The 23,487-nt window shown below is 33.4% G+C and overlaps 3 protein-coding genes across 5 annotated transcripts; 2 read left to right on the top strand and 1 right to left on the bottom strand.

Annotated features, from left to right (window-relative positions):
• Positions 1-1,284: 1,284 nt before the first annotated feature.
• Positions 1,285-14,087, top strand: LOC103828684 (ankyrin repeat domain-containing protein 13C-B). Of its 3 annotated transcripts, none has more exons than XM_009104308.3 (3): positions 1,285-11,609; positions 11,813-13,346; positions 13,415-14,087. In XM_009104308.3, the coding sequence occupies exons 2-3, from the start codon at positions 11,835-11,837 to the stop codon at positions 13,745-13,747; spliced, it is 1,845 nt and encodes a 614-aa protein (XP_009102556.1). In that variant the 5' UTR covers positions 1,285-11,609; positions 11,813-11,834; the 3' UTR covers positions 13,748-14,087. The 3 variants fall into 3 exon arrangements, with proteins under 3 accessions (XP_009102556.1, XP_033130357.1, XP_018508801.1); XM_033274466.1 differs by having other exon boundaries at positions 1,285-11,753; positions 11,818-13,346; XM_018653285.2 differs by having other exon boundaries at positions 1,285-13,346.
• A 246-nt stretch (positions 14,088-14,333) lies between these two features.
• LOC103828683 (ubiquinone biosynthesis monooxygenase COQ6, mitochondrial) lies at positions 14,334-17,801 on the top strand. The gene is made up of 9 exons (XM_009104306.2): positions 14,334-14,546; positions 14,766-14,874; positions 15,071-15,164; positions 15,227-15,370; positions 15,566-15,624; positions 15,918-15,985; positions 16,053-16,104; positions 16,486-17,256; positions 17,337-17,801. The coding sequence occupies exons 1-9, from the start codon at positions 14,539-14,541 to the stop codon at positions 17,550-17,552; spliced, it is 1,521 nt and encodes a 506-aa protein (XP_009102554.1). The 5' UTR covers positions 14,334-14,538; the 3' UTR covers positions 17,553-17,801.
• A 316-nt stretch (positions 17,802-18,117) lies between these two features.
• LOC103828682 (uncharacterized protein sll0005) lies at positions 18,118-22,218 on the bottom strand. The gene is made up of 13 exons (XM_009104305.3): positions 21,894-22,218; positions 21,636-21,785; positions 21,375-21,545; positions 20,958-21,101; positions 20,725-20,830; positions 20,482-20,630; positions 20,278-20,403; positions 20,045-20,188; positions 19,825-19,912; positions 19,324-19,697; positions 18,884-19,207; positions 18,513-18,743; positions 18,118-18,411 (listed from the first exon to the last, which is right to left on the bottom strand). The coding sequence occupies exons 1-13, from the start codon at positions 22,107-22,109 to the stop codon at positions 18,277-18,279; spliced, it is 2,358 nt and encodes a 785-aa protein (XP_009102553.2). The 5' UTR covers positions 22,110-22,218; the 3' UTR covers positions 18,118-18,276.
• Positions 22,219-23,487: the final 1,269 nt, after the last annotated feature.

The following is a 23,487-nucleotide window of genomic DNA, read 5'->3' as shown; positions in this document are numbered from 1 at the left end:
GCGTTTTCCGTAGTTTTTTAAACGAATTGAATTTGTTTGAGTTCCGTTAAAATTAGTGAAGTTAAACTGTTAAAGTCTCAAAAACTATTTGTCGACAGAGAATCAAGAATATATATTACCTTTACTAACATTGATTATGTCTTAGTTAAAGTGACTGGTTGTAATAAGTAATAAACATGAGACATGCGAAATTAGCATGTCCATCCATGTAAATGAATAAGAAAAAGAATGCAAAATTTTCAATAAAAGATCGATTTTAAAACCAACTAGATTTTGACCCGCGCTTAGAAAGCGCGGGTTTATTTCTTGAATTTAATAATTTTTAATATAAATTTTTATATAAGATAGTTTATAAGTTTGGCCATATTATTCGGAACCGAATAATCAACCTGTACCAAATTGAAAAAATGAAACCAAACTTGAACCAAAATTTATAAATAACCGAACATATTATATATATCTAGAACCAAGATAAATAGATACCTGAATTTTTAAAATATAAATTATATATCTACAAATATTAATTATATGTAATTTCTAAATAACCAAATATCTTAAATATACTATTTATAAGCTGAATTATCCAATAAAAAAAATTACTCAAACATGTTTTTCAAATATTAAAAAAAATATCTTAATAAGTCGTCAACATTCAGTCTAATTTTCCACTAAAAAGAACCAAAACACCAATAAGTGGTATCCACAGTCAAACCAGTAAACGCAGTCACCATATATAATCTAGTTTCAATTTAATAAAAATCCATTATTTAAAATCCTTTAAAATCTAAAACACATATTAACTCGTGAATCTATACCAGATGACATGGTAAAAATCTAAAATAACATGATAATATTTTTCAAAATTTGATTAAATTTCTCATATAAATTTTACTAAGATATAAAATTGAATAAACTACATTTTTTATGTTATACATTCTAGTTTATAGGTTTTATAATGACTATATTAAGATTAAATTTTTGAGTTTTAGAAATAAAATTATTATTAAGTTGAGTATAGTTGAGTTATCTATAAATGTTAAAAATAAATAATATATTTTATTTAAACATAAAAAACATTCTAAAAGTGCTATAATTTCCTGAGAAAATATTTATACAAATACCTTTCTCCTAATAAACCCAGTTGTAAAAGATTTTTATCACAAAAATAACTTAGGAAGGTTTAAAAAAAAAGCTATAATTTTGAAATATAATTAAGCTTGTTGTTGTACTGTGAAGTATTTCTCTAATCGTAATTGGAAGTTAATATGTTTTAACCGTAGAATGATATCATATTTTTAACTTTCTGTTAACCGTACTTGCATCATGTTTTTATGTTAGTTTGGGTCATAAAACATTTAATATGAATTAAAAGTATGGTATTGTTCAGACTTTAATTACCAATAAATCCAAATGTTTTTATAGTAACTGCTTTTGTTAAAGAAAAATGATCATGGGTTGTATGATTATTAAATCAGTTATAAAATAATCTGTTTTTCTTAATAGGTTTAGTGGCACAAAAGTAATATTCCAAAGAAAAATAGGAGTGAAATATATCAATGATTCTGAATTAATAATATTGATGTATAAATCTTTGGTGTATTATAGCAAGTTGAGTATTAAATATGAGCATTGGTTATTTTATAGTTAGAGAAATATAAGATAATTGATTAGTGTATAGTTAGAGAAATATATAAAGTGAGGCCAAAAAAATAGCTAAGTTTAATGAATAGGTCCAATAACTTTTTATAAGTAGATTTTTTGGAACTCCTTCTTTTTTAATAGTATAGATATAAGGACGTCAGTGATCAATACCAACACCAACTTTGCTACATGTCTTACTCTGAAGTTATATATTAAGGAGAATCTTGATGGCCCGTTTGGAATCTAGCTTCGAAATATATAGTTATTAAGCTTTGTATAATGCAACAAGCTCACATGAGACGACCTCATAACTTGGTAGCCAGACAAAATAAAGATGATGACAGAATCCTTAATTTACATTTGATGACATTGTCTCTTTCGGATTTTATAACGTTGTATTACGCGAAATTGATCTTGCTTCACGTGGTACGATTGTACGTGTAGGATTATAGTCGCTCCGACCGCTTAAGAACGACCAACACTTGGCGTTATGAGATATCCTGAAAGGAGTAATTCTATTTCACGTGTCAATATGTAGCTTCTTAGGGAAACAATCTCACGGCGTCCAACTGTATTTTAAAGAATATGATAGTCAATTAAATACCTATATGTAGGATATTTTGAATTAGTTTGTCTTATTTGACTGGTATATAATTAAATAGTAAACTAATGAAATGGCTAGATGAAAAATTAAGTTTTAAAGGAAAATAAAATATTTAAACTAATATATATATATATATATATATATATATATATATAACATAACTATAAAACAGCTGAATAAATAAACGTAATTTAGCTGTAAAACTAAAACATGAAATAAATTTTAAACTATAACTTTTCAAATTTTATTGTTCTACATATTTTTATATCATACTCATTCCGTTGTAAAATAATTCATGTTTTAGAAAAATACTTCAAAAAATATTTTTACAGTTTAATGTACCTTTTAGTAATAGTGGTAAACTGTAAAATTTTTTTTTAAAAATATTATTTTATTAAATTTTATTGATTGAAAATTGTGAAAATAATTAATAAAAAATAATATATTTATAATCAAAATGTAACATGTTTTATCAATATGTATAAAATCTCTAAAATATATTTCAAAATGAGTAAATGGTATAAAGGTAAACGTAAATTATGAAAACTAAATACTATTCATTATCTTTAAACATGTATGATTAAGCTTGTTTATGTGTCAATGATGTTTTTACTTAATTCTATTTTTTTGAGAATGGATAATTTGATTGTATACGGTGTTTATTTATCAAGTTATCAAATTCATTATGCTTACGCGTGGACAAATTTTATTCTCTCTCCCTAATATGATATAGGAAAATGGTTTGAAGACAAAAATTATATTTAAAGAAACTTGAAACTTATCTGAATGAGGGGGCAGTTGTCACCAGGAAGTGTACAGTTCCAACATTTTCATTTCTGCATAGATTGCAATGCAGTGAATACAATCAACATTCCACAAGTGATCCTATGCAACAATGGAATATCATTTAGCATTCTACAAGTGATCCTATGCAACAATAGAACACACAACTGAATTATTCATATATTCTATCTAAAATATTATTGAAAATTAGAGATTTTTTTTTTGACTAAAAGATTTATTTATTTATTTTTTAATACGAACTTTTACACAAATATGAGGGGAGTAAGTCAAAATAAATATACGACCAGTTAGAATAAATTCAATACACTTGTTTCTGAACCTATGGAGTAAACACAATTTTTAATTATTATTTTACCGACGGAAAACAATAGTTCTCCTTTAGATATATTGATTAGTGATTGTGAGGTTTTAAATTAACGCATTTCATGTAATCTAATTATATGGTACTGGGGACATCAGTATTTATTTTGAAGTATGTGTTTCAATCAATTGTACATATATAGTGTTCCGAAAAAGAAAATCTCTCGTCTACATGAAAAAATTGCAATTGGTCAAAATGATTGATAAAAACATGAAAATAAGTTGTTCTTACATATATAGTGTTTTGAGAAAGAAAATCTCTTGTCCACATGGGAAAATTGCAATTGGTCATAATGATTAATAAAAAACATGAAAATAAGTCATTCTTAATTATGAAAATGGGAGATGACCGATCTGAAGAGGGATTTCAATTCCAGTATTGCAAAAGATCAATCAGTTATCTTGATTATTTGGAGATCACGATAAACAAATGTTTATTTGTTATTCACTTATTTGTAGCATTTAATGCAAACAATTTTTGGATTGATTAAATTTATATTCAATTATTATATACATATATATGGAGAGATAAATTAAATTTGGAACCTAATAAGTTTTAGTATACGGTATATATTTATTTTAGCAGATACTTTAAATTTGTCAAGTTTCAATGTTTTAACATATTTAGTGGTTGACAAAAGAAAAAAAAACAAAAGCAATGAACTGCTGATGTAGAAGTAGCGATTATTGCTGCATAATTTGGTGTGCCACACCATAACTAAATGTACTAGCAAATATATGGTCTTCAACATGCATAGTAATGTTACTCGGACATGTTGTTTAGTCATTTGTCTACTATAATCTCCAACATTTTACCTTCTTAAGTTCTCAACTCGTATAATATAGTTAGAACTCGTGTTATATAGGCGAGATAACTCATAACAGTGATATTATACTAACTATTTTCCCTTTTGTCAACAGTATACAAGCTATTTAAAATCCAAATTCTAAAGTTATTTTCACAGTTTGTTAATAACAAACATTTTGAACAACTCAAGCTATCGAGTGATTATCATATGCAACCCTAGTAAAGATGTAATTTATGGAATACTCTTATGCTAATTTGATATACATATATTCGCCAAGTTTACTTGAATTTGTTCAAAGATTAAGTTTACTTAAATTTGATCATAGCTTGATGAAACAGAGAAATCGACTACTGCAAATATCTTTTTACTAATGTAAAAATGCAAGTGCATTATCTAAAAAAGAAAAAAATTATGACGAAACTTAACTGCAACAAAGAACCCAGCTATTTCTGAATCTTTGGCTTTAGGATTCTTAGTCTTAAAAATAGACTTATAAGTTATAAATTAATCTTTTTTAATAACTATCCTGAATCAAATTTTTTTTTGAGGAAACCTTGAATGGTCTTCAGAGATCAAGAAACATGAAGTTACTATTACGAAAAAGAAAAAAACTAAAGAACAAAAAAAAATAAGTTTGTTGGATTAAAATATATTTTCTCATTTTCATATAATGTATATATGTACATATAAACCAAAACTAAATAAATATTGTACAATTAACTAAATTAAGCCAACAAAAATAATCCGACTTAACATTTACACCCAAAAAGAAACACAATGTGAAAACTTAATCAAATCCAATGTACTTTAATAGTTACAATACTACTTAGATTTTTAAACCTATTTAGAAAGTATTGAGACAATGGAAGGTGTTTTTATAATTTTGTAGAATTTCTTAACCCAAGTTGTTTTACTCAATACACTCAATTTCTGATTTCTATAAGAAAATGTATAAAACTTCTTCTTGATTTGCACATAAGCAAATGGTAACTAATAAATCAATATACCAAAAATAAAATTAAAATAATTTCTACATAGTTTCTGTATACTCTTTTTCAAATTTTAAATATTCAAATTCAAAAAATATTTATCAATGATATTCTTTTTCTGACAAAATTAGAATTTTAATTAATTTGAAAACACAAAGTTGAAACAAAAATACAGAATAACCAAAACATACAGAAACAAATGACAAACTTCTGGGAAACAAATTATTACATAAAGCAAAATATATGTACCATATGTTGAGTATGATTTATGAATAATTTATTTAGCGATATTTTATATATACAATATGAAATCTCATTTTTTGCATCCATATAAAAAATATTGGGTTGAAAAAAATCATCGACAAGCAGTGCATGGTATGTTCTACACAGTCTATATAGCAATTTAAAACTTTATAGTTGTAATCAGAAACATTATATGTCATTGCCGGGTTTGAAGTTAAATCAGCCACGATATATTTTCATGTTGGCATTAAATTGAATGAAAATGGTTAAAATACTTATTTATTTAGTGTCTCTCCAATGACAAAAAGTAAAATATATATCCCTTTAAAGAAACAACACACACATGAGTTGATACAAGGACATCTAACAACGCATGGCTGCTGTGAAAGCCATAAATATGGGCAAGACAAAGGTTTACCATATTCCATGTTTCTTTTTGAATATTTGGTAGTTTTGGCCGAAGTGCATAATCTCTTCAAAACCTAAACTACAAAATGTAATATTACTTTTGAAAAATAGATATATATGTTAGTTTTGAATGGTTCCCAACAAAACTCAAGACCAGCACTGGTCTTCTTTTTTTCAGTTTTTACCGATTAAATTTTTTCCTAATCACAAAAATCTAATTGCATGTATACAAAAAGATTGTGCATAACAAGTTTAACACATAAGTTAAAAAAGGTAAAACTAAATGAAAATTTTGATTTATGTTATTTAAGTAATAAAAAGCGTGAGAACATAGAAACTACAATATTGTGCTAATTTTTTTTTTAACAGAAAAAAAAATTAATGAAAAAATATTTCAAACCTAAAAAAAATTGGATATACTTCTGAAAAGTCTGAAGATGATTTGCCTTCTCAAAAAAAAAAAACTTTGAAGATGATTTGGAGAATTAACCTAGTGATCCTAGAGATAGGTAAATGATAAATGAATATTCTTCAAATCAAAGAGACGACGTAAAATGCAAATATCTTATGAGTGGTCCTTGTCAACCTCGTGGTTATGAATTTCACAAAACATTGTTTCAAAGTAATTTGAGACTATTCAATCCTTCTTGGTTTGATCTCTATGGCGATTGGTTACAATATAGTGTGGAAAGGATAAAGTGTTTTGTTTGTTCTGCTACTTATTTAGAGATTACACTAAAAACAAATGTGGAAGTGATGCATTTGTGATCAATGACTTTGATGACAAGAACAAGACATAGAAAGTATGTGATCATGTAGGAACAATGAATAGTTTTCACAATAGTGCATTGAAAATGGCTGATTTTCTAATGAAACCAAGACAATCAATTGTTTATGATTTTTATAAGCAAAATGACTCGGTTAAAAATGAATACAAGTCAGATTGAATGCTTCAATTGATGCTTCTAGGTATTTTTAAGACAAGGACTCTCGTTTTGAGGTCATGATGAATCGAGGGATTCAGTTACCAAGGGAAACTTTTTGGAGCTTGTGAAATATATTACAGAGTAAAATGAGATTGTAAGTAAAGTTGTGTTAGAGAATGTCTCCCAAAAAAACTAGATGGTGTCCCATAAAAATCAAACATATATTGTTCATTGATTTGCGGAAGAATTTATTGAATCTATTATTGAAGGAGTTGGTCATGATGTATTTTGCTTGTTGGTGGATGAATCTTCACATGTTTTAGATAAAGAGCAAATGACAGTGGTTTAGACCATATGCAGATAACGAAGAACCATAAGATCTTCACTTTGTTGATACACAAAAGATAGTTAAAGAAATGTTTGTTGGCCTGATTCATGTGAAAGAAACATCTTCTTTATTTTTGAAGAGTGTTGTTGATTCACTGTTTGCTAAACATGGATTGAGGATGAAAAAGTTAAGAGGACAATGTTACGATGAAGCGAGTAATATCAATGATGATTCAATGGGTTGAGAGCTCTAATTTTGAGAGAATACAGTTCTGCATGTTATGTCCATTGTTTTGCTCATCTAGCTCAATTAGTTGTCGTTGCAGTTGCTCAGAAGAATTTTAAAGTTGAAGATTTCTTTGATAAGATTGATGTCTTGTTGATTGTGGTTGGAGCTTCTTGTAAGAGGAAATATATGGTCCGAGAAGACTAATGGAATGAGACTGAACCAATAGATTTTGTTTCAAAGATCCAGTAAAACTCGTTGAGTTTCAGACTAGAAAACATTGATGCGATTGGTTGATCTGTTCACTTGTATCATTAAAGTGCTTGAGTATGTTGAAATCGATGGAAGTGATGGTATCGAAAGACGCCAAGCTAATGGTCTTCTCAAATACTTCAACTCCTTTGATTTGTGTTATACTTACAATTAATGTTGCTTCTTTTTGGGATTAAAATAACTTGGCAAAGGCTCTTCAAAGGAAAAATCATGACATTCTGAATGCTACGTCGCTTGTAAAATCCACCAAGCAACAATTGTACAACATCAGAGATGACATATGCGGATCTCTGATCAATAAAGTTTCTTTCTTTTGTGAGAACTATTAGATTGAGTTCCTGGTTATGGATGATGAATTTGATTCAAAGAATTCAAGAAAAAGAAAGAAAAAGAAGCAGTATAACCAACTTGCATCATTACAAGGTTGAATGTTTTTACACTGTATTGGATATGCAAGAGTTTAATGACGGATTTGATGATGTAAACTCATAACTACTTGGCTGCATTGCTTCCTTGAGCCCCACTAATTCATTTTAAGAGTTTGATCAGTCAAAAGTTTTGAGATTGTCTGAGTTTTATCCTGAAAATTTTGGTCCTATCGAGTGGAGTACTCCTGAGCATCAACTAGGTCTCTATATTTCGGGAAGATGATTTTTTTTTCTAATTTGAAAGATCTTCGAGATCTTGCATGCATGAAGGTGAAGACAAAGAAACATCTTTTGATCCTTAGGTTTATCGGCTTTTGAGGCTAGTTTTGACTTTACCTATTGCCAACGTTACAGTTGAAACATGTTTTTCAGCGATGCAGATTGTATATACTCGCTTGCAGAATTGGATAATTGATAAGTTATTTAATGATTGTGTTGTTTGTTTTGTTGAAAAAGATTTGTTTGAGAAAATAACAAATGAAGTAGTTGTGAAAAGAATCAAACATATGGAACCTTGTAGGATAAATTTAGAAAGTATTTTTTAGTTATGAAACTTTTTTTTTATCTAATTGAGTTAGTTATTAGGGGATTTTGTGCTTCTGATTAATAATTATTCTAGATTCGTAACTGTATATGGTAAATATACATATAACAGATATAATCTTGATTCTGATAAATCATTCTCAGTGGATGATGCTTGATTTGAGATTATTGTATATGTACATGATATCCCTTTCCCAAACCCATAATCCAACTAGATATTCTTGGATAATCACATCGTGTCTCTCTACATGACGAACAAATATAATAAATTTGACCTCTATTTTATCCTACCAAGATACTTCTAGTCGATACAAAGCTAGTAAATACATAACATTTAAAATTCTATTCCAAACACCAACTTATACATGCGTTTTCTTCTACAAAAGATTTATTTTTCATGATTAAATACACGATAATATTTTCCATAAAGAAATCGATTAAAACATTCTCTTATATATATATTATTTGAGAAGCATTTTAACATGTGAGCCATGTTAATATGTCATCACTAGAATGATACTTAAAGTCATTGACTTATTATAGAAATAGATTTTAGTTACTAAAATATTACAATACTTGTCATTCATTATTCAGTTCACCTAAACATATATTATGTTTCTTATTAAAATAACCATAAAATTAATTAACAATGTACAAAAAAATCTTTCTTTTTATTTCCTTAAATAGAAGTTAAAAATTACCTAATGTGATTTAAAATGTATATGACAACTAATGATATTGAATAATACATATTTGATAACAATTTGTATATTATCTATCATTTTGTTTCATTTTATAAAAATAAATTAAACAATCACATTTATTCTATAATAAATTTTAATTTTTTGTTTATGTTATATTTTTGAATTTTTATAAACGAATATAAGTTACTAAAGCTATTAAAAGTCTCACTTTTTAAACGGTGTGATCAATGGTTTAAAACTTTTATTATAAAAAGATATAAATTATCATAAAATCATATGAGTAAAAATTCTCATAAGTAGATATCCAAACTAAAAAAAAAAAGAATACCAACACAGTTTCGACAAATTAGCAAAATACCAAATTCTTTGAACACTATAACAAATCAAATATGACTCTGATAATCCTACATCCTAAGCCTGTTGACATACGACAAAGAGTAGACAAAATATTTTAGGTATATTCACTAAGATATCATATACTGTCATTATATGCATTCTTTACTTAAATTTGCTTTATGTCATGTGCTAAATTTAATTATTTTGATGTTTTTGAACCAAAGTTTTTCAAAATCTAAAATATTAATCTTTCTTCCTCTCTCACCCTAAATATTCCTTCTTTCAGATTAACTCACTAGAGAAAGAACTCTAAGAATTGCGGTAGACAATTCCAGAAAATGCTGAACGATAATCCAAAATGAATATCATGCATTGTTCCCGAGAGGGTTTTTGCAGTGGGAGAAAAATCAGTTGGGATCAGAGTGACATCGTATCACAAACCCTTATATATCAGACAAATTCTCAACACTCTCAAAGCCAACAAATTTGAGCTTATTCGTATTTCTCTGTTGGGAAAATTGGTGAAGAAAGCCGATAAACCTTCTTTCGACAGCTGAAATTCTTGAAGAAGCACAAGGTGTGGTTCCTTTTCGCTAGTAAACCAGTACGATTCTCTCTCCGCGAGTTTGCCATCGTCACTGGGTTTTTCTAGACACACAGCTTGCTGGTGTTGACTTCTGCAAATCTATATGTTGGATAAGTTATCCTTGCTAGCAAAGTGCAAAGAGTAGCACTAATGATCTATGAAGAAAATGTGGGCATGTTTGAATCTTTATATGGCAGTTTTGGTTATGTTATCAGCTTTCCCATTTAATATGTTTATGGATCTGTATTTTCTACGCTCTTTTTCATGAACTCAATGTTGTTTTGATTTGTTTTCGTTCGGTTTGTGTGATTCTTCGACCTTCCGTTTGTTTTCAACTATGTTGGAATGTTTGTAGTTTGACTGATGGTTCTTGTTGTTATTACACCGTTAACCATCATGTAAGTTGGATAAATAAAACCCATAACTGTGTTGTTATTATACAGCTAACCGTGATGTTAGTTGGATTACTGAAAATATATAACCGTAATTGAATTATACAGTTAAATATAATGCTAGTCAGATAGCTAAATACTTTCAAAAGCATATGTTGGTTGGGTACAGATCAGTGGAGAAGAAACAATTTGTGCCACAATGTGAGAAATCAAATGTTATATTAATCAAGAATCAATTAGCTTATCATTTTGCGTACGTGTTTTTTCAATTTTCTTGACTTGTTGTATTGTGTAAATATCATTTATCATGACTGGTTGTATTGTATATATATATAACCAAACTTGTACATATTAAATTAATTTGTTACATACACGATCACAAGAAAGTTTAACCATGTAAAAAATCTTAAACAACGCTAAAATATCAGATATGTTTCATTCTTACGCTTGCATATTTACCTTCCTTATTTTGCTACTACTTTTATCATTCACTCATCTGTTCAAATCATCTTATTTTTAAATTTTAAGTACTATTATTTATTTATATAAATATATTTTTTTTCTTATTTTACTTGATATTTTCTGAATCAAATGAATATAATATAATAATACATTTTGAAATATAAAATTCACTATGTCTTAGGATTTGGTTGCTTCCCTCCCACTAAGCAAAATTGCAACTTCACGACTGATTCCTTCTTCCCTTTCTCTAAAAAATTGTCTTTCCTTACTTGATCCAATCGATCTTTTGTTTAATCATTTCCCGAAGACACAATCTCGAGATTGATTTCTTTCTTTCTCTCGGTGTTTTATTTTGGTCCACGCGCCCACATGCGTCTTTCTCGTGTCTGATCTGGATTTAGATCACAAGAATCTCTCTCTCCTTCTCCTTCTCTCCTATGAACACAAAAAAGAAAAAAACAATACAGAAGACACGAAGCTTTAGAGTGGACAATGCTTCAAGCTACGGAGTAAGACGTGATTCTCTTTCTTGCGAAGCAAGTTAAAAGGTTAGAAATTTCCATTTCTCTCCGTTGATTCCAATTAAGGTTTAAACTTTCTCAAGAAGGGGATTAGGTTGAACCGTGTTCTAGTTTGACTTCAAATCAAGAAACTTTGATCCTGTTTCCGACTTGACCCGACACCAAAGTTAAGACTTTGATCCAGTTTCTGATTGACCCGACTCTAAAGTTGATGTTTTTTTTTTATCCAGCGTTGAGGCTTTTGATCTGAAAATGGAAGGCATTGATGTTTCCAAGTACACACACAGCCCCGTGCACCGAGCCGTTGCTTCAAGAGACCACGCGACTCTCAGATCAATCCTCTCTTCCCTCCCAAAGCCACGAGACCCTTCCGAGATCCAATCAGAATCAGACTCCTTATCCGAGGAAGCTACTTCCGACGCCATCTCCTCGGTTATCGACCGAAGAGACGTGCCACGCCGCGACACGCCGCTTCATTTAGCGGTGAAGCTCTGTGATGCAACATCAGCCGAGATGCTGATGGTTGCCGGAGCTGACTGGACTCTGCAGAACGAAGATGGCTGGAACGCGTTGCAAGAAGCTGTCTGCAGCAGACAAGAGTCTATCGCCATGATCATCGTGCGTCATTACCAGCCTCTAGCGTGGGCTAAATGGTGCAGGAGGCTGCCTCGTTTGGTAGCGACGATGAGGAAGATGAAAGACTTTTACTTGGAGATGAGTTTTCACTTTGAGAGCTCTGTTGTGCCTTTTGTCTCAAAGGTCGCTCCTTCTGATACTTACAAGGTGTGGAAAGTGGGGTCGAATCTGAGAGCGGATATGACTATGGCTGGCTTCGACGGTTTCAAGATCCAGAGGTCTGATCAGAGTATACTGTTTCTTGGCGATGGGTCTGAAGATGGGAAAGTTCCTCGTGGTTCGCTTTACATGGTGAATCATAAGGATAAAGAAGTGATGAATGCGTTGGACGGTGCGTCTAGCGTTGCCTCGGATGAAGATGTGAAGAAAGAAGTGGCTGCGATGTGTAGGAGCAATATCTTTAGACCGGGGATCGATGTGACGCAAGCGGTTTTAAACCCGCAGACGAATTGGAGGAGGCAGGAGAAGAGTGAGATGGTTGGTCCTTGGAGAGCTAAGGTCTATGAGATGAACAATGTGGTTGTTAGTATCAAGTCTAGAAAAGTTCCTGGCTCATCGGGTGATAAAGAGAACGGTGGTGGTGGTGGTGATGATGAGCTCTGCGATGTGCTAACGGATGAAGAGCAGAAGCAGCTAGAGGCTGCTCTTAAGCTGGACTTACCAGAGTTCCCAAATGTGGATAGTGAGAATGGTTTTGTTGAGGCTCCTTGTGTGGATTCTAGTCCGTCTCACAAGAAACAGGAGAAGAAAGGGTGGTTAGGTGGTTGGAGAAAGAAAGAGGCGACAATGATTAAGCAGGAGAAGGAGATTAAGTACGCGCCTCCGAGAAGCTCTCTTTGTGTGAATGAGAAGGTAAGCAATCTTCTAGGAGACACTAATCAGATAAAACCAGGAAGACACTCGGTAGATAATGATCATATCAGGAAGCCAAGAGTGTCTAGTAAGAGTCACCAAGAGAGCGAATACAAGAAAGGTTTGCGTCCTGTGCTCTGGCTATCTACAAACTTTCCGTTACAGACAGAAGAGCTGCTTCCTTTGCTTGACATACTCGCAAACAAAGTCAAGGCTATTCGGCGTCTCAGGGAGCTTCTTACCACAAAGCTTCCCGCAGGAACGTTTCCAGTAAAGGTAACGTTTAAGAGCTTATAATGTTCCTTAAAGATGAGTTTTATATTGAGATTGCTTGTGAAATGTAGGTTGCTATTCCAGTGGTACCGACGATAAAAGTACTTGTGACATTCACAAAGTTCGAAGAAGTTGATCCTGCAGATGAGTTTAAGACGCCTCCCTCAAGTCCTACTGCTACTTGTGGCTATGAGAGTCCAGCTGACTTCACCAACAACGCATCATCGTCCTCTTGGTTTCGTCGAGCTAGGTCAAACAAAGATGGTTCTAGCAGAAAGTCTCAAACTATGCAAGACCCATTTGCTATCCCGGCAGGCTATACGTGGGTCAGTGGTGAATCAAAGAAAAAGAAACCAGATACACAGAAAGTCAAAAAGGGTAAAAAGACAGAGCAAGTTAGCTAAATTCACTTTAATACTAACCTACTACTACACAGATTGATTGGTCATGAAAAGACATTGAAGAAAGAGTTATGCTTTTTGGGTTTTGAAGCGACACTCCCACTTGCAGTCTGCAAAGAGAAAGGCAATATAACAAAACACGGATGGTGATGCGATTTGATTCAACTTTTGATTCTTTTGTAACATAAAATTTGCTATGAGTTTGGTTTCTTTTCGATTGGCTTTATTCCTTTTATTACTTATATGTGGTTAAAAGTGTGATGTATGTTGATGTTGCTGAGACCTGCAACCACGATCAAATGTTATATGTTTATTTTGTCACAATAATAATATCTTGCGGCTAGTTACAGCGACCAGATTGTAGAAAGTTTTCAGCCATATAGTTGTGACCCAGCCTTTATGATTAGTTCGCAAATCACCATCGGAGGTTGCAGCTCAATCATCATCCTGCTTCTTTTGCATTATTTTTCTTCTTCTCCCATGTATTGATTGGGTAAATCCGGATGATTTTGAATAAACCATTTGATACCGGTCCAGCAGTGAACCGGGTTTTCGATTGAAAACCAAATAACCAAAATTATAACACGTGACCCAGACCAAGAAAGTAAACCCGACCCGAATAACCCCTTAATTAAAATTGTTGCCGGCGAAACTCTCCTTCTAACCTCCATCTAATCCAAGACGCTTGCTTACATGATTCACTGTTGTTGCTGATATCCAGAGTGAAATAGGGTTCACGGGTCGAACCGGTTTATTCGAATTTGTCCATATACGTTATCAAAGCTGCCAACACCATGAACAGGTTCTCACGAGTTCTCCCTTTCTCCATTTTTTGTTTTTTTTGCTTGTGTCGGTGATCATGTTTCTGGTGTATGGACAGATTCAGCAATCTGTATAGAAATTTGGGTTTCTTGTTAGATTACTTTGTGTGTGTGTTGTTGTTCAGTTTTGTAAGGTCAGAGCTATATATATATATATATACCATGTGATGTCTGATGTAATTAATTGTCCTCTGGGACAGGGTGCTTGCAAGGCAACTTAGGACTAATCTCTGTGGATCAAAACATATCTTTCAGAGGGCTTGTTCTACTCATGTGACACGCAAAGTCTCTTCTACTGCTGGTTCCAATGTAAGATGATCTGCTTTTATGTCCTTGTGAATTCGCTGTCTTGTCTTGGAAGGACACTTTAGATATTCTTCTTTGGTCCATTTTGTGTGTAGTTCATCATGTTTGGGACAACAAAAAACCTTGTTTGTTTGCTAGAGTGGGACATTGAATATGATTTTGTACAAGTTGATAGTCACTTTTGATAAATGATTTGTAGGAGACCAATGCAAATTCCACTGGCGATAGTCCTCAACATGACATTGCTATTGTCGGTGGTGGAATGGTTGGAATTGCTTTAGCTGCCTCGTTAGGTAAGCCCATGTTTGCTTGCTAGTCTTGTTGATTTTTGACAACATGGTTGTTCTTCTTTCAGCTAGCAAGCCATTGACAAAGCACTTGAATGTTGCTATTATTGACAACAATCCTCTTTTGGGGAGAAAAAACATCATTGAGAAAGGGCACCTACCTGATCCTAGAGTCAGTACCGTCACACCTGCAACAATATCCTTCCTCAAAGGTTTCTCAACTTTTCCCACAGTTTGTATCTTTTAGAATTTGCTACCAGAAGAGCCTAAAAATTGTAGCATAAGGAGTTTGAAATGCTCTGCTTTTGCCACTTCGAACCCAAATTTTGATCTAGTCTTTGTCCTCTGATAAAGTCCATGTATTTCCCTTTATAGTTATAAAACTTTGGTGTCATTTTATCATGCAGATATTGGTGCCTGGAAATACATTGAAGAACAGCGACATGCCTATTTTGACAAAATGCAGGTAATGATTATTAACTTCTTAATACTTCCGAAGTTGTTATATTATGGCTGCTGAAATGCATATACCTCACTTTGGTTTGTGGCTATGATTTTGGTTCTTGATCATGGCTCGACATTGGTTTGATTTACTGCTGTTTGGCGCTTATCTCTTTATTTGAAGTTGATCTTAAAACCAAAACTGTTATCAGATCTAGGTGTGATGATCTACTCTGTGTAGGATCTGCATATACTGATAATGATCTGCTAGACGTTAACAAAGTCCTCCTATGTCATTTTCTTTTGTTGTTGTTTTAGGTCTGGGACTACACGGGGCTTGGATATACAAGATACAATGCTAAAGATGTCGATCAAGATATCTTGGGGTAAGCATATTGGTATATACAGTACATCTGCATCCTTGATGATGTGCTCATTCTTGACATGATCCAGGTGCGTTGTGGAGAATAAAGTTCTTCAGAGTTCTCAGCTATCTTGTGTTCAGGTATTTTGCTTTCTTGGTTCAATCCCAGTTTACCTAAGAAGGATACGTTATATGGCCCCATTCTTGTAACTCCCACCTTGCATGTCCTTTCTCATGTCATTGCAGTAGTTTTGCCCGTTTCAAAATTTCCATCTACCTTTTCATTCGTTTCTTTCGATAAATGAAGCATAGCTAAATATCAAACTTCCAAAAAGCTTATGTATATAGCTAGTCTGGTTTTCACCTGAACGCAAGTTTAGAAAGAAAATTTGTGGTAATTTCTTATAAATTGCTAAACCAGCTTAGTACTTTCTTCAACTTCTTAGTCAGATTATCTGAATTTTAGAGAGTTCATAAATCATATTTTTGTTTTTCTAACACGAGAGAGCTTGGGATTTGCAGGAATCAGATCTTCAGAAGACTATTTATCCAGCGAGGTTAAACGCAATGGGTATGTTACCTAGTTCTTCTTTGACTGGTCTTGGTGAAGTACCATCCACAGCAGATTTATTTATGCGAGGGCGCCTTGCGAAACTGGAGCTAAGCGATGGAAACAACGTCTATGCAAAACTGGTGGTAGGTGCCGACGGGTCCAAGTCTCGAGTGAGGGAGTTGGCAGGAATCAAAACAACAGGATGGAACTACTCTCAGAACGCTATAATCTGTACAGTTGAGCACACTGTCGAAAACTTCACTGCATGGCAACGGTTTTTACCCAATGGACCCATCGCACTTCTTCCTGTTGGCGACAAGTTTAGCAACATTGTATGGACTATGGATCCTACAGAGGCCTCAGATCGCAAATCCATGAGCGAGGATGACTTCATCAAAGCTGTAAACGACGCTCTGGATTATGGATACGGCCCACATCCAGAGACGACAAGTTCAGGAGGTAGTAGTCTCTCTTGGCTTACAGGAGATGTGAACATATCTGCCAAGGAGAGGTTTGAAACTCCACCAAAGGTTGTGAAGCTTTCTTCAGAGAGAATGGTGTTTCCTTTGTCTTTAAGGCATGCAAAAGACTATGTTTCAAACCGTGTGGCTCTCGTGGGTGACTCTGCTCATACTGTTCACCCCTTGGCCGGTCAAGGAGTTAATCTAGGATTTGCAGATGCGAGTGCCCTCTCCAGAGCTATAGCAGAAGGCATCGCTCTTGGTACCGATATAGGCGAGGTACGTATGCTCGCTTGGATTCTAACTCTTTAAACCAAATATTGATGATCTTCTTCCCTCAGTAACATTTTGTCTTGTAGGCGAATCTGCTGAAACGATATGAAGCAGAGAGAAAGCCTGCAAATATAGCAATGATGGCGGTATTAGATGGGATCCAGAAGATGTATGCAGTCAATTTCGGACCTTTGAATGCATTCAGAGCGGCTGCATTTCACGGGGCTCACTACATTTCCCCTCTTAAAAAGCGTATCATATCATATGCTTCCGGAGAGCAGTCTCTGCCACTCTTTTCTTGAGAAAGCCTCTCTCTTATCAGAGATATTGGTCGCCTCATACTCTCAATCTTCTCTTCCTTTACCTTATAGATACTTAATGGTTATTGCAAAACAGCTTCTCTAGTGTAATGTGACCTGTATCTTTGAATTTTATCTTTCAGAATAAAATCTTGTATTATGTGATAAAATTAAAGAGAAGTTGCATTGCATAACCTTCAAACATTTAATAATTCACTAGACAACTAAAAAAAATTTGATTGTGATATTCAACGAATTTTGTGTTTTATATACCAAAACACCATTAACATCTACAAGTTCAACTTCTTCAACCTCTGTTCTCTGTTTTTTTCTTAACTCTCCAAAATTTCTTAATCAAAAAGATTGTTGATAAATTTCTTCACATCTGAAACATGAAATAAGTGTTAAATGTTAGTGAGTTAATTATGTCAAAATCATTGATATATTCTTAATTTTCATTGAGAATTTGGCTATCAGAATTTGGCTATCAGCAAATTAACCCTAAATTAAAACATGTTCCAATAAGAACATTTTGCATTATATTAGATATATAAGATGTAGGCCACAGTGGAAAGGAAAATACACTTTCATTTCATCTGTTATTATTACAGCAAGTATATGTGTTAATGATGAACAGACAATCTTAATCAGCTGTTGTCTGTATGTTTTATCGGTACTATAAATTGAAACTTATATATGCACAATTGTACAAAGCTCAACCCAATGTTTACAAAAAGGTATCCCGAACTATTCTCGCCATGACTCTTGACCCAAGCCTACTCATAATCTCGGGCAATACTGTCGCAGAGATTCCAGGCAACACAGGAAGCAGTTCCCGAACCACTTGAGATACATCTACTACCTGTTTTATGGTATTGAACACACACACACGTTCAAAGTTTTGTACAACAGATATTGATTCTCAATTATCTGACAAGGTTCAGAGAGATTTATGAATCTAACCTGATCAGGGTTATTCGACATGGAGCTTCTTGCGGTAAGGAACTCGATTACTTTCTGCACATTGTTCAAGATGACTTTGTCTTCCTCTGTTACAGATGGAAGAAGTGCTGCAGGCCTGAAGGGTCCTAGTGTCGGTACCATACCGAAGACTGGTGGTGCGTTTCTGAATCCAAAGACCGCCATTGCTTGCACCAGCTGTTCTCTCGTGATTGCATCGATGCCTTTTACTATCTGTTTTGAGTAACCAAAACATTTGTCAGAACTCAGGATGCCATGAAATTAAGTAACTCTAAGCTTATCTACATAATAATCGTCCAGTTCTCATTCATGCTGCATAGGTTTAGGTGGTTAGATTTGTGATTGGTAAATACCTCATCTAGTAGAAACTCGCGGAAGAAGTTTCCTTTCTCGGAAAGCAGAAAAGACAAGGCGACTCTCGTTTGAGCTGGCTGGTTCGGTTGTGATGCGCTTGCTGGAAACGAAGGAACCAGACTAGTTGTCTGGTTTTGCATAAGAGCCAGCTCAGCCATGCCTCCATTCATATCTTCCCCTCCTCCACTTTTGGCTGCTGTAATGAAAGTCTCAAAGGCTTGCATCACATCGATGAATCTCTCAGCATCAAACACGCCAGTCTTCCCATATATTGTGTAGCGTAAAGCCTCCCTCAGGCGAGGTGATTCATCGGTGAGGAGCCTCTAAATATTGAGGCAATCATATGAAGAAGACATTGACCATCAGTATTTTGTAAGGTCTAATGAAAGACGGTGAATGAGTGGTCTGCGCACAGTTACAGAGTTCATAAAAGAAATACCTGAGCGATATAAGGATAGGCCTCGTCCACAATAGCAAATTCAGGATTCCCCACTAGAGCTATCCCTTCGAGCACACCAATTGCTCTAATTATAAGGGCGAAATAAGGTGGAATTCTGAAAGGATAGTCAAAAGTTATCTGCGCTAAATCTGCTGCCAACTCCTGAAAGTTGATGTTTTTAGCTCCACCACCTTCAAGGGCCTGATCAAAAACCTTGGCCAGGACAGGTAATATAGGTGCCAGATTGACCCCATCAGGGATGAAACCAAGTTTGACAAAATCTTTGACAATGGCATCATAGTCTCTGTGAATCAAGTGTGCAATAGCTTCAATCATTCCGTACTTCTGATCATCGGTCAGTTTCGTGACAAGACCTGTCAATGAATGGACAAACATAAAAATGTCAACAAAAGACTGTTCTCACCCCACATTAACTGTAACCGCGGAGGCAAATGCATATTTTGGATACATGATTATACTAATTAGAACTAGAACCATTACCAAAATCAAGGATGGCAAGCTTCCCATCTGGGGTACGAATCATATTTCCAGGATGAGGGTCAGCATGGAAAAACCCAGTATCAAGCAACTGAAGCACAAAACAATATCACGGTTTAGAGGAAGAATATAAATGTAAGACATTTATCATGCGTAAGCTAATAAGTGTGTAGCCTAAGGACAAATTTATAATGATGTGCAACAAGTATGCAGGAAGTGTTACCTGCTTTAGATAACAAATAACACCAACATTCACAAGCTCTCCAACGTCACTCTCAATACTTTGTGACAGTTTCTCGCCATCAATCCATTGTGTTGTAAGAACCTTCCTTGACGTGTAATTTTGGTAGGTTTTTGGTACAACAACCTGAACCCATCAATGATTGCACGATTAGAAACCAGTCCACAAATGCTAAACCACATAAGTACTGGTCAATAAAAACTTATGAAGCGTACTTGTGGGAGATCTTTCTTCATCATCTCTGCAAAATATGTACCATTTTCTCCCTCGTTAACATAGTCCAGCTCCTCAAAGAAACGAGCAGCCCATTCATCAACCAGTCCAACAACATCTACTGACACCTGCATGAAAATTCCCGAAAGTCAGCAAGATAAATGGTGAAAGAGAACAATACACTGAGCCATCAGACGAAAACTTGCCTGAGGGAACTTCCGTAGAAAAAGACCCAAATTCCGTATAACAAACAAGTCAACAGTCACAGTCTCAAGAACAAAAGGCCTCTGTACTTTCACTGCCACCAAATCCCCGTTTTCCTTTAATCTTCCCTTGTACACTTGTCCCAGAGATGCTAAAAAAAAAAAAAAATTAACTGTAAATCATCTGGAACTAAGTCTACTAAAAAATGAAAAGTTGGGCATAAGAATAACATGTTCAAAACTTACCCGCAGCGATTGGGGAAGGAGAGAGCTCTGAGTAAACTTCATGCCACGGCTTGCCAAGCTCCTCCTCGATAAGGGCCATTGCCACATCATCAGGAAATGAAGGGACCTTCACATAAAAAAAAAAAAAAAAATGAAACAGAAAAACCCCACATTTAGCCATGCTAAGAAAGAAAACTCTAATGGGAAAAATCAAAAAGACTATATGACAAGGAACGAAGGGAACAACAATATACCTTGTCACAGAGCTTCTGTAGTTCTGTCATTGCAGCAGGGGAGAGTATATCTGGTCGAATACTCAAAGCTTGCCCAAGTTTAATGTAAGCTGGACCCAAGGAAGTAACAATTTCCCTCAACTCAATTGCTCTAGCGACCTCATTCTGAAAATGACGAAAAATGAGACTCAGACTGCATATAAGATTCTTGCAAGCAGAACAATACTGAAACAGTACTGCAACTGTGTGTACTAGATGGTTTTCAAACGTTTAAAGCACTGTCTATCATTAGAATGCATAAGGAAGTAAACAAAGTTATGCAAGCCACAAGACCTACACTTATCTTTTATATTGACAGTTCATTCACTGAACCCTACTAAAATAAGTAGAAAGATCACTAGAATCTGCAACAAGTCACAAGTCATAAGTATATAGTACCTCTTTGACTTTCTTGTTAATTACATCCCCAGCGATACGCGAGAGAAACCCGCCAGCGACTGAGAGCAACTGGACAACTCGACTAGCAACGGCACGAGGTCGTTTACCCCAATAAGCAGAAATGGTAGCCGGATCATAAACCAAAGGTAAGAACTCACTGCTCTCACCAGTCTGTAAAACGAAGATGAAACGAGACATTCACAAAAATGCTGTTAAGTCAAAAGACTAAAACTTTGAGCTGAAAGATTATTAATCGGTTACCTCCACAAGCCTTAGCTGAATACTATCATCGGCGAACGTCGAATCCTTCAAGTTCTGGCCACGAAGGCCTCTCATCAGCACAGATAACTGCTCGTCTTCTTCCATCTGAGCTCTCACTCTCTTGATCTCTTTCGACACATCGTTTATTCTCTGTTTGATGAATTGCCCCAAAAAAAATCAAATTTGGGTGTTAGAATTTTCCACAATCCCTAATCTGAAATTGCATAAAATCGGGAGGAGAAGTAGAATCTTAATAACCGTGGAGACAGTGTTGTTGACTGGTTTTGACGCAGACGAAGACGAAGAAGAAGATCCGTTTACGGCGGTGGTAGGTTTGGGATCAGTAGCGACAGCTAGAATCCGTCGAGAGCGGTTACGGCGAGGGATGCTGGAGACGAAGGAGCGGCGGGAGGAGAAGGAGAATCGAGTTGGTTGGGGTCCGCAGTAGACGAGTCTTGGCACAGCTGCTTCCATGGAAAAGGGAGATTTTGAGATTGATTGTGGTGTGGATGATGATGATGATGATGATGATGATGATGAAGAAGCAGTGGCTGCCTCTCTTCTTCTTAGAGAGTGTTTTGTATTTCTTTAACGGCACTGGAGGGACCACGTGGCACAACCAAGCGCATATGAAATTACTCGGTTCCTATAATTTTTTATTACTAGGTGACTTTCCCGTGCTCATGCACGGACATAAATATTTATAAAATAAATATAATATAATAATTAATTGATATTTATTTTTAATTTTTAATTAATTTATAATTTGTATGTATAATTTATATTAATTATATCATATTACTTTAATTAAATATTTATATCTAATCGGTTTTGTTATTTTTATGGTCAATTTAGTAGTCATTTGGACATATTGGATTCTGTCTATTTATTTGAATTCAACTATAATATTTATTTTTTGTAAATATATTAATTTTTGATTAATTTTCTTATTTGCATTTTAGGTTGGTTGTTGTCTCAAATGCATAGGTATATTTTAGTAAGATTATGCATAATATAAGATATATTGTGATTAGAATGAAATAAAAAATAAACTAAAATGTCTGATTACAAATTACATAAATTAATATAATGATAATATTCTAAATTCTCATGCATATATATAAATTTTATAAAATATCTCAATTGTAACAGTGAGTTAATATTTTATTTTTCATTTGTAAAATGTTTTAAGTCATCATATAATTTAAATAAATGCAATAAATAAATTATTATTATATAAACAAAATAAATAAATTATTATTATATAAACAAATAAATAAATTATACATTCTTATTGTAGTTACATCTATGATTTTATATATAAGTTGGATTAGTTGCTAATAAATTATACATTCTTATTGTAGTTACATCTATGATTTTAGATATAAGTTTGATTAGTTGCTAATATGTTCATTTGTTAATATGTTTATTGCTAAAATTTATTTTTAGTTTTTCCAATATCTCTTAAAATATGCAGTAAAAATGTGATTGTATTTTATAAATTATATTATATAAGTAAAATATAATTTATTTATTTTTCTGTAATTTTAAGATATTATAGTAAACTAAATATATGAAAAAAAAAAAAAACATTTCAATAATAATAATAATAAATTATTTTTTTGTCAATTAAACCTATATACCTTTATGTTACTTAATTATTTTGTGTAATCATCTAAGAAAATATATAGATATATAAAAAAAAATTCAATTACTTTGAAAATATATATTTGTATTGTGTAAAATTATGTTTTAAAAGAAAAATATTCATTTTTCTAATATCAAGATCATTTGTGTGAACTTTTGTTTTTATGAAATCACATTATATATTTTTTTTTGAAACACTAAATCA

This window comes from Brassica rapa, chromosome A07 (genome assembly GCF_000309985.2).
Source record: "Brassica rapa cultivar Chiifu-401-42 chromosome A07, CAAS_Brap_v3.01, whole genome shotgun sequence".
Classification (NCBI taxonomy): Eukaryota; Viridiplantae; Streptophyta; class Magnoliopsida; order Brassicales; family Brassicaceae; genus Brassica; species Brassica rapa.
Note: the sequence above shows the minus strand (reverse complement) of the source record. Positions and strands in the feature narration are given on the sequence as shown.

Excerpts from the sequence above, each read along its gene's own strand:
- LOC103828682 (XM_009104305.3), bottom strand. The coding sequence starts at position 22,109 with ATGGAAGCAGCTGTGCCAAGACTCGTCTACTGCGGACCCCAACCAACT. Across the intron at positions 21,546-21,635 it reads TTCAGCTAAGGCTTGTGGAG|ACTGGTGAGAGCAGTGAGTT; the intron begins GTAACCGATTAA and ends TTCGTTTTACAG. Across the intron at positions 20,631-20,724 it reads TCCTTCCCCAATCGCTGCGG|CATCTCTGGGACAAGTGTAC; the intron begins GTAAGTTTTGAA and ends TTTTTTTTTTAG.
- LOC103828683 (XM_009104306.2), top strand. Across the intron at positions 15,165-15,226 it reads TGCTTTAGCTGCCTCGTTAG|CTAGCAAGCCATTGACAAAG; the intron begins GTAAGCCCATGT and ends TTCTTCTTTCAG. Across the intron at positions 16,105-16,485 it reads CTCAGCTATCTTGTGTTCAG|GAATCAGATCTTCAGAAGAC; the intron begins GTATTTTGCTTT and ends TGGGATTTGCAG.
- LOC103828684 (XM_009104308.3), top strand. The coding sequence starts at position 11,835 with ATGGAAGGCATTGATGTTTCCAAGTACACACACAGCCCCGTGCACCGA. Across the intron at positions 13,347-13,414 it reads CAGGAACGTTTCCAGTAAAG|GTTGCTATTCCAGTGGTACC; the intron begins GTAACGTTTAAG and ends TGTGAAATGTAG.